Here is a 10,844-nt window from a genome sequence, read left to right as displayed (position 1 = left end):
GGTTAATGTTTTGGGTAAAGCCACTTTCAGACCAACAGCATCCTGTATGAAAAATGGACTATGAATCAAATATATTTCTGACCTGTGGCCGAGAAAATCAACTCATTTTCAAACCCACGCTTACACCAAGGATGCAAGCTCACTAAGGAAATCTTCACCTTTGCCTACTAAAATTGTGTTTCCTAGTTCCTGATCTTGGGGCTATTAAGAAAAACTGGGCATGCTTTTCTGCCTCTTTAAAATCCTTTAGGGAAATATATTCTCCCTTTTAAATATTTCCAAAAACATTTCTTTCTCTGACTTCCCACACTACCTTCAGAAAAACTGAATCATACTGACCTGACCATAAAAATTCATCGAGTATAGTCTAATGCTGGATTAAAAACACGTAATAAAATTAATTATAAACGATTATTAAAAAGATCTAAAATGTTTCGTTGTGTTTCCAGCGAATGCCCAATGCTGCTGCGCAGAATCTAGCCACCTGTGATGTGATCACTGCCTGCTCGTCCTTAAGCAGCCCCTGGAGATAAATCCTTTCGAAACAACCAGGATACCTATCAATTATGGGGCAGATATGGTTTTTCCGAATAGCTCTATAGAAGGAACATTGAAGGAGGCCTCTTAGTCATCTCAAGCCTGTCATTAGTGTGCCGCTAATAGGAGTTTGTACAGACTTTGTGGTTTGAATGCTTAGTAAATATGTTATATCTTCAAAATGATTTCGTTGCTTTAGATCAGAGGGGTCCAATCTTGGCAATTTTTAAGACTTCGACTGGACTTCAACTCAGCATTGATTAGCTGGGGAACATTGGTAGTTGAAGTCACCGGTCTTAAAATTTGTCAAGGTTGGACATCCCTGCTTTAGGTGATCCATCTTCTGTCCACCAGACTTCCTACAGCTTTCCTTAAACCTGCCCAAATTCATTGACCTGTAGGCTCCATGGGGATATCTGATGATTGTTTACTATCTTCCAAAATCATGTTCATCAAGTCTACTGGGAAGCAACTGTAAGGGGTGACATGATAGCAGTGTTCCAATATCTCAGGGGCCGCCACAAAGAAGAGGGAGCCAAGCTATTCTCCAAAGCACCTGAAAGCAGGACAAGAAGCAACGGATGGAAACTAGTCAAGGAGAGAAGCAACCTAGAACTAAGGAGAAACTTCCTGACAGTGAGAACAATTAACCAGTGGAACAACCTGCCTCCAGAAGTGGTGAATGCTCCAACATGGAAGTTTTTAAGAAGAGACTGGACAGCCATTTGTCTGAAATGGTATAGGGTTTCCTGCCTTAGCAAGGGGTTGGACTAGATGACCTCCAAGGTCCCTTCCAACATTATTATTATTATTAGATGATCTACTGTCTTCCTATTCATGTTGAAGAATGCCCCCAAAGCAACTCATTGGTCTATGTGTTACACAGAATGCTAGATTAGCTATATCCTTGGCTTGATCCATCAAGGGACTGGAGAGTAAAACATATGAAGAACAGTTGTAAGAATTGGGTGGCTCAGTGGGTTAGGACGCTGAGCTTGTTGATCAGATGGTCGGCAGTTTGGCGGGTCGAATCCCGAGTGCCGCGTAACAGTGAGCGCCTGTTACTCGTCCCAGCTTCTGCCAACCTAGCAGTTCGAAAGCACGTAAAAATGCAAGTAGAAAACTAGGGACCACTATGGTGGGAAGGTAACAGCGTTCCGTGCGCCTTTGGCGTCCAGTCATGCCGGCCACATGACCACGGAGACGTCCTCGGACAAGCACTGGCTCTTCGGCTTTGAAACGGAGATGAGCACCGGCCCCTAGAGTCGGAAACGACTAGCACGCATGTGCGCGGGAACCTTTACCTTTACCTTTTTAGATTAATGAAAAGACAGATTAGGGGTGACATGAGAGCAGTCTTCCAAAATTTTAGGGGCTGTCACAAAGAAGATGGGGTCAATCTATTCTCCAAAGTACCTGAAGGCAGGACAAGAAGCAACGGATGGAGATTAATCAAGGAGAGAAGCAACCTAGAACTAAGGAGAAATTTCCAGACAGTGAGAACAATTAGTGGAACAGCTTGCCTCTAGAAGTTGTGGATGCTTCAACACTGGAAGTTTTTAAGAAGAGACTGGACAACCATTTGTCTGAAATGGTATAGGGTCTCCTGTTGAGCAAGGGGTTGGACTAGAAGATCTCCAAGGGACCTTCCAACTTTGTTATTCTGTTAAGTTCTCAAGTCAAGCTTTAGAATGGACCTCTTCTCTTATCAAAGATTCCGGCCAATGGAAGCCAAGAATGTTTCCTCCAGTTTTTTCCCATTGGGTGATTTAAGACAATGGGGAAGCGGGCTGCAAATCAGGCGGCTTGGTTTGTTTCAGAATGTCCTTGGGTACCGGTTAAAAAGATGCGGTTATAAAGTATGGAAAAGAAGCAACTGAAGAAGAATGGAGCTTCAGAGAAAACCTCCGGTTCATGCGGAGAAAAAAATAGCCCTGAATTCAGGTCGGTACAGAGGCATGTTGGAACTGCCAAAATGGAGGTCGCGATTCAAATCCACACATTCTGATCTGATTTGTTATCAAGTCATGAATTATGGTCACCACCACCACCACCCCCAAAAAAATCTGACCCGGCTTCCACAAATTATTGATTTGGTGTCTTCATTTATCCTTCCTAGATTTGTTCTCTCTGAACTAAATAGTGAACTTTAAAGCAGTGCTCCTCACCGTTGGCAACTTTAAGATGCGTGGACTTCAACTCCCAGAATTCCCCAGCCAGCTTGCATCTTAAATTTGATGACGGGCCCGAGTTTTGGGTCTCTGAGAGATGGCTGGGCAGGGGCAGGGGCCTTCAATGTAAATCTAGAAAGCCTCTGATTATTTTTTTATCTAAATTTTTTATAGGGCTAGGGAGCGGGGTGGGAGATAGGGGTTGTTTGGCTATGGGGGGTGGCCGATCTACCATGGTTCAGACCAGACTTGGGTCTGATTGCACGGGGGGAGAACGGGGTGGCGTTGTCGCCGGGGCTCATGAACGGGTCGTGGGATTATCAATTCCCACGACGGGGAATGGCAGCAGGCGGATAGACAGGGGGCCGTATCGCTACCGGGAGGGCCGTCCCTGCTACTTGCAAGCGGTGAGGCGCTCCGACCCTCTGCTTCTTCCCCGAGATCCCGGGAGCGAGGATGTGCAGCCTCCTGAGCTCCGGCTGGTGTACCTGAATGCCAGGTCCGTGGTTAACAAAGCTCCCCTCGTTAGGGATTTAGTTGAGGGTGAGCATGCGGACCTGGCTTGCATCACGGAGACTTGGTTGGGCCCAGAGGGTGGGGTCCCTTTGGTTGACCTCTGCCCACCAGGCTTCCGGGTGCTACACCGGCCACGAGCTCATGGTAGAGGTGGGGGAGTGGCGGTTACTATTAGGGAGACCTTATGCCCGCGGGAGACCACCGTTTCTCAGATAGTCGGGTGTGAGTCTCTCTTTGTGAGATTTGGTCCTGGGGCGCAGTTGGGCTTGCTGCTGGTGTACATTTCGCCTAGTCGCACAGCGGCAGCCCTGCCCGAGCTGCTCGATATCCTCTCGGGTTTGGTGGTTGAGTTTCCCAAACTTATAGTTTTGGGAGACTTCAATCTACCATCCCTGGGAGGTTCATCTGAGCTAGCTCGGGAGTTCATGGCTTCCATGACGGCCATGGACCTGACGCAAGTAATTTCAGAACCAACTCATGAGGGAGGCCACACTCTTGACCTGATTTTTTTATCTAGACGGTGGTTGGATGATCTAGGTGGGGGCTCTCCATTTATTATGCCCCTGTCATGGACCGATCATCATCTCCTGCGGCTGGTCTTCCGTTTTGCCATCCCCCGCCATGGGGGCACGGAGCCAATTAGATGGTACCGCCCCAGACGCTTAATGGATCCTGATAGATTCCAAGCGGCGCTGGGGTCCCCACCTGCCTCCACTGCTCACAGCTCGGCGGATGCCTTAGTGGAAGCCTGGGAAAGGGCAGCCACTGAGGCACTTGACCGGGTTGTACCCTTGCGGCCCCTGACCCGGCGCAGACCCCAGCGAGCTCCATGGTTTTCCGCGGAGCTCTGGGAGATGAAGCGTCGGAAACGGGGCCTAGAGAGCCGCTGGAGGTCTAGCCGATCCGAACCCGACCGGTTGCGGTTAAGAACCTATATTAGGTCTTATCTCGCAGCGATGAGGGTGGCGAGGTGTAATTACTTCTCCACCCTCATCGCGTCCGCAGATAATCGCCCGGCCGCCTTGTTTAGGGTGACTCGCTCACTTCTTAATCAGGAGGTGAGGGAGGATCCCTTGCAGGGTCGTGCCGAGGAATTTAGTCAACATCTGTCGGATAAAATCGCTCGGATTCGGACCGGTTTGGACTCCAGCTGGGCAGAGTCAGTCGGTCAGGACACGGGCGGTCTTGTCAACGTTACCTGGGAAGAGTTTGATTCTGTGACCCCTGATGAAGTGGACAGGATTATGGGGAGGCTGAGCTCCTCCACATGTTTGTTGGACCCGTGCCCTTCCTGGCTGGTTTATGCAGCTAGGGAGAGGACACGAGGCTGGCTCCAGGCGGTTATATCTGCTTCTTTGAGTGAGGGTTATTTCCCCACCGTCTTGAAGGAGGCGGTGGTGAGACCTCTCCTCAAGAAGCCTGCCTTGGACCCAGCTGTATTGAACAACTTTCGTCCAGTCTCCAACCTTTGCTTTCTTGCGAAGGTTGTTGAGAGTGTGGTGGCGCATCAGCTCCCTCTGGTCCTGGATGAAGCGGATTATCTGGACCCCTACCAATCGGGTTTCAGGCCCGGGTACAGCACGGAGACGGCATTGGTCGCTCTGGTGAATGATCTCTGGAGGGCTCGGGATAGGGGATATTCCTCTGTCCTAGTCCTATTAGACCTCTCGGCGGCTTTCGATACCATCGACCATGGTATCTTGCTGCGGCGTCTCAGGGGATTGGGAGTGGGAGGCACAGTTCTTCAGTGGTTCTCCTCCTATCTCCTGGGACGCTCGCAGTCGGTGTTGGCAGGGGGGCAGAGATCGGCCCCTAGGTCTCTCGTTTGTGGAGTTCCTCAGGGGTCGGTTCTCTCGCCTCTCCTGTTCAACATCTATATGAAACCGCTGGGTGAGATCATTCGTGGTTTTGGAGTTGGGTATCATCAATATGCCGATGATACCCAACTTTTCTTTTCGACCCCAAACCACCCCAGTGATGCCCTCGCTGTGATGTCCCGTTGCCTGGAGGCGGTTCGGGTCTGGATGGGGAGGAACAGACTTCAACTCAACCCTGACAAGACTGAGTGGCTGTACATTCCGGCATCCCGGGACATTCAAAATGTTCCATCCCTTTCTATGGGGGGTGAGCTCTTACCCCCCGTGGATAGGGCTCACAACTTGGGAGTCCTCCTAGATTCACGGCTTACCCTGGAAGATCATATAGTGGCCGTGACTAGGGGGGCTTTCACCCAGGTTCGCCTGGTGCACCAGTTGCGGCCCTATCTGAACCGGAATGCCCTGTGTACGGTCACTCATGCGCTCGTGACCTCTCGCCTTGACTACTGTAATGCTCTCTACATGGGGCTTCCCTTGAAGACCACTCGGAGGCTCCAACTGGTACAGAATGCGGCCGCGAGAGTTGTCTTGGGAGTTTCCCGGTACTCCCATGTTACACCTTTGCTCCGCGAGCTGCATTGGTTACCAGTTGTCTTCCGGGTGAGGTTCAAGGTTTTGGTTATGATCTTTAAGTCCTTACATGGCATGGGTCCGGGTTACCTCGGGGACCACCTGCTGCCGGCATCAACTCCCCTCCACCCTGTGCGTTCCCACAGAGAGGGCCTCCTCAGGGTGCCGCCAGTCAGGGAATGCCGACTGGTGGCCCCCAGGGGGAGAGCCTTCTCTGTGAGCGCTCCGGCATTATGGAACCAACTGCCGGTGGAGCTCCGGACGGCATCAGACCTCCGAACTTTCCGTCGTGGCCTGAAGACCCACCTATTTGAATTAGCTGGTCTGGCCTGACGGGGGATTATGGGTTTTAAATTGTTGTTTTAGAATTGTATTACTGTTTTTAACTGGGCATTGGTTTAATCTTTTTTAATTTTTGTATCGTTTTTTTATATATGCCCTGTGAACCGCCCTGAGTCCCTACCAAGGAGAAGGGCGGTATACAAATTAAATAAAACTTGAAACTTGAAACTTGAAATTTAAATGTAAATTTAAATAAAAACACATCCTAGAATTGTTAAGGTTAAGAAACGTTGCTAGCTGGCTGGAGAATTCTGGGAGTTGAAGTCCACACATGTTAATATTGATAAGTTTGAAAAACAGTAGAAGTAGTTCTCGACTTACAACCAAAACTGAGCCCAGAATTTATGTTGCTAAGCGAGTGAGTCAAGTGAGTTTTGGCCCATTTTACAATCTTTCTTGCCTCAGTCGTTAAGTGAATCACTGCAGTTGTTAAGCTAGTAATGTGGTTGTGAAGTGAATCTGGCTTCCCCCTTGATTTTGCTTGTCAGAAGGGGGAAGTGATCCCATGACTCCGGGACACTGCAACCGTCATAAATATGAGTCAGTTGCAAAGAGTCTGAATTTTGATCCTGTGACTAGGGCAGGGGTAGGCAACCTTGGCTCTTTTATGACTCATGGACTTCAACTCCCAGAATTCCTGAGCCAGCCATGCTGAGGGGAAAGGGAGAGTTTCCAAGCTGAGCCATGCAGGCTCAGGAATTCTGGGAGTTGAAGTCCACGAGTCATAAAAGGGCCAAGGTGGCCTAGCCCTGGACTAGGGGGATGCTGCGAGGGTCATAAGTGTGAAAAACAGTCATAAGTCGATTTTTTTCAGTGCCTTTGTAACTTCAAGTGGTTCCTAGAGGAGGAGTCCTTTATGGCCAGAATTGTGCCCATTTTTAAAAGCGTTGCCAGAGAAACACCAGAAGGAATTTCGACTGTCTTTTGGAGAGAAGGCTGAGCATATTAGCAATGTTTTCATTATTCATAATGACATACTCAAATAAAAATGTGCCTCTGAAATATGGTGGTTGCTTCAGGATCCTTTTGCTCTCTCTTTTTGTACCTCAGCCCTTAGATCAGCTGTTCTGATCCAACGGTGGTATCGACGCTTTGTAGCCCGGCTCGAAATGCGACGGAGATGCACCTGGCGCATCTTCCAATCCATAGAATATGCGGGAGAACACGATCACATGAAGGTATGGTGGCAACATGTGTGTGGAAGCATCAGCTCCCAGAATAACTTGCGTTGGGAGGGACCTTGGAGGTCTTCTAGTCCAACCCCCCTGCTCAAGCAGGAAACCCTACACCATTCCAAATAAATGGCTGTCTGATTTCTTCTGGTAAACCTCCAATGATGGAGCACCCACAATTTCTGGAGGCAAGTTGTTCCCCTGGTTAATTGTTCTCAAGGTCAGGAAATTTCTCCTTAGTTCCAGGTTGTTTCTCTCCTTGATGAGTTTCCATCCGTTGCTTCTTGTCCTGCCTTCAGGTGCTTTGGAGAACAGATTGTGGCAGCCCCTCAAATACTGGAACACTGCTATCATGTCACCCCTACTCCTTCTCTTCTGAACTTTTAGAGAATACAGAATAACAGAGTTGGAAGGAGCCTTAGAGGTCATCTAGTGCAACACCCTGCTCAGGCAGGAAACCCTATACTATTTCAGACAAATGGTTGTTGTTATGTATATAGTCGGGGTGTGTGTGTGTGTGTGTGTGTGTGTGTGTTCTGTTACAGTGCAGCCACTGATAACACCAGGTGGCGCCTGTAAGTGTCCGGATTGGTTGGCCACTGCAAGGTGGGAAAATCCAACATTCTGAGTGGACCAAGCAGGGTATTTAAAGGACACTGGGATATGTGCATGTGTGTTTTTCTTTGTGTCTTCGTTCTGTACTCAATAAAGGCTGTTACTGTTGAATCTGGTCTGCTGTCTCCACGTGGTCCTGAACCCACTACTTTACAGTTGTCCAATCTCTTTCTAAAAACTTCCAGTGTTGGAGCACCCACAACATCTGGAGGCAGGTTGTTCCACTGGTTAATTGTTCTAACTGTCAGTAAATTTCTCCTTAGTTCCAGGTTGCTTCTCTCCTTGATTTAGTTTACATCCATTGCTTTTTTTTTTCAATAAAATTTTATTCATTTTCTAATTTTTACAAATCATAAATGCTTAATAAGCAGCGTGTTGTCTGGGGTTTTTTTTACTTAACAATACATATTAAAATTATTCTGTATCTTCCTTTTCTTTGTTCTGCAATATCGCTCTTAGTTTCTGCACATTCTGACATTTTTTTTAATCCTCTCTTCTTCAAGTGATGTTTCTTCACGTTTCAAACACTAAAGATACACTTCTTTCTACTATTAATATATATAACATACAGTATTAAATATATGTTTCTTCATCATTGTATGCTGATACAATTGCTTCTAAATTACAACATCTTTTCAATCCAATTTGTCACTCAATTTTATTTGCAATTACAGTCACCTTATTAGGCCAATACTCTTGTTTTCCCAGATCTTGTTTCCATTTTGTTTTCCCCTCAGTGTTCAAAATATCTTTATACATTACGATTAGTCCTTGTTTTCATTAGACAGGGGTAGGCAACCTTGGCTCTTGTATGACTCATGAACTTCAACTCCCAGAATTCCTGAGCCAGCCATGCTGAGGAGAAATGGAGAGGTTTCCAAGCTGAGCCATGCTGGCTCAGGAATTCTGGGAGTTGAAGTCCACGAGTCATAAAAGAGCCAAGGTTGCCTACACCTGGCCTAGGCCTAGGCCGCATTATGACTCGTGGACATCAACTCCCAGAATTCCTGAGCCAGCCATGCTGAGGGGAAAGGGAGAGTTTCCAAGCTGAGCCATGCTGGCTCAGGAATTCTGGGAGTTGAAGTCCACGCGTCACAAAAGAGCCAAGGTTGCCTACCCCTGGACTAGACATAACTAGACATAGTTATGGTGAAGGATGGTAACCCAGGAGGGCAAAAATAAGAAAAGAGAAATGTATGTTTCCTCTAGGTTTTGACTATTATTTCGATCTTTTGCAGCTCAACCGTTTCTTTGACTATCTCATGGAGAACGTCACATCAAAAAGCACGCAAGACAGTAAGTGTATATATTCTATCTATCTATCTATCTATCTATCTATCTATCTATCTATCTATCTATCTATCTATCTCCAGTCCACGATTTATGGCCCCCAGTTGAGCCCCAAATTTCCATTGCTAAGGAATCCAGTTGTTGAGTTTTGCCTCTTTTTATGACCTTCCTGGCCACAGTTGTTAACCACTGGAGTGAACCAGTTAGTAACCAGATTGTTAAGTGTATCTGGATTTCCCATTGACTTTGCTTGTCAGAAGGTCACATGACTAGGGGACATAGCAACGGTCATAAGTATGAGTCAGTTGCCAAGCACCTGAATTTTGAACACATGATCATGGGGATGGTTCAAAGGTCATAAGTGTGGGGGGAAAAACAGTCGCAAGTCACTTTTTTTCAGTGCCATTGTAACCTTGAAGAGTCACTAAATGAATTATTGTCAAGGACTCCCCGTGGGCGCATTTTTAACTTTTCTGATTCCTGAAAGAAAGGACCTTCTGCATAATATCTGAAATATTTTAAAATTTTGCTCTGCTCCTGCCAAGGGGATTTCATTAACCGCATCCTGTCGGAGACGGATAATACGAGACAGATCAAACTGGAAAAAAGAATGGAATCTATGGAGGTACCAGTTAGTTACAAGGGCCCTCGACTCAGTTTCCCCCTGACGCCGGACGATGCGGTAAACGTCCTGGAAGCCTTCAGAAACAATCAAGTAAGTACTTGAAGAACAACTATCTCCATGTTGCTTACGGGAATGGATCAGAGATCCCTAAAACTCTTTCCAGGTAGTCCTCGGCTTACAAGCTTTCATTTAGTGACCATTTGAAGTTGCAATGGCACTAAACATGTGACTTCCCATTGTTCCTCACGGTTACGACCGTCACAGCATCCCCACAACCATGTGATCGGAATTTGGATGCTTGGCGACTTATGACCTTTTTTCACACTTACGACCATTGCAGCATCCCCATGGTCATGTGATCAAAGTTCAGACACTTGGGAACTGACTCACAATTATGATGGCTGCAGTGCCCTGGGATCACAGGATCCCCTTTTGCCACCTTCTGGCAAGCAAAGTCAATGGGGAAGCCTGATTCACTTAAGAAGTGTGGCAAGAAAGGTCATAAAATGGGATAAATCTCACTCAACAAGTGTCTTGCTTAGCAGCAGAAATTTTGGGCTCAATTGGGGTCGTAATTCGAGGACTATCTGAAATTCAGGTCAAGGCTCAACCTCTCTCCTGTTGCCTTTTCTAATGTTTTTTTTTTCTTTATTCCCAGTAGCAGCTTCATCCTTACTATGTTTTAAAACTCTTCCAAGAGGCAGAACAGCATCTCAGCCAGCTGCCAAATATTAACAGAATCTCTACCTGCTACAGCGAGGAAATCACCGTGTGTGGTGAGTCTACCTGTTGTAAATAGGTACAGCCCTCTGGCAAAGTTGCAAGGCAGAGGAGAACAGCACTCCTGAGTCCAGGAAAGGAGACCGGGCTGTGTTCCTCCTGACCGTCTCCAGATACCCAAAGCAGAACTAGATGAAAAATTTTCTCCTCTGTTTCATTCCTGTCTTTTCAACTGTTTCTATATTTATACCTGGGTTTTATGTCCCTATCTTATTGCACTGAGATAGATAGATAGATGATAGATAGATAGATAGATAGATAGATAGATAGATAGATAGATAGATAGATAGATAGATAGATAGATGATAGTTAGCAGATAGATAGATAGATAGATAGATAGATAGATAGA

The 10,844-nt window shown here is 46.8% G+C and overlaps 1 protein-coding gene across 1 annotated transcript in view; it reads left to right on the top strand.

The window, feature by feature from the left end:
- Nucleotides 1-3,845: 3,845 nt before the first annotated feature.
- Nucleotides 3,846-10,844, top strand: part of PPEF2 (protein phosphatase with EF-hand domain 2) — a gene marked incomplete at its 5' end in the record, with an annotated part of 36,655 nt that continues 29,656 nt past the window's right edge. Inside the window, 5 exons of the mRNA XM_083368040.1 lie at nt 3,846-3,870; nt 7,064-7,191; nt 9,039-9,096; nt 9,636-9,805; nt 10,377-10,491. Coding sequence (XP_083224166.1) covers nt 3,846-3,870; nt 7,064-7,191; nt 9,039-9,096; nt 9,636-9,805; nt 10,377-10,491 — 496 coding nt within the window. The remainder of the gene's footprint in view (nt 3,871-7,063; nt 7,192-9,038; nt 9,097-9,635; nt 9,806-10,376; nt 10,492-10,844) is intronic.

This window comes from Vipera ursinii (genome assembly GCF_947247035.1).
Source record: "Vipera ursinii genome assembly, chromosome: 7".
NCBI classification, from domain to species: domain Eukaryota; kingdom Metazoa; phylum Chordata; class Lepidosauria; order Squamata; family Viperidae; genus Vipera; species Vipera ursinii.
Note: the sequence above shows the minus strand (reverse complement) of the source record. Positions and strands in the feature narration are given on the sequence as shown.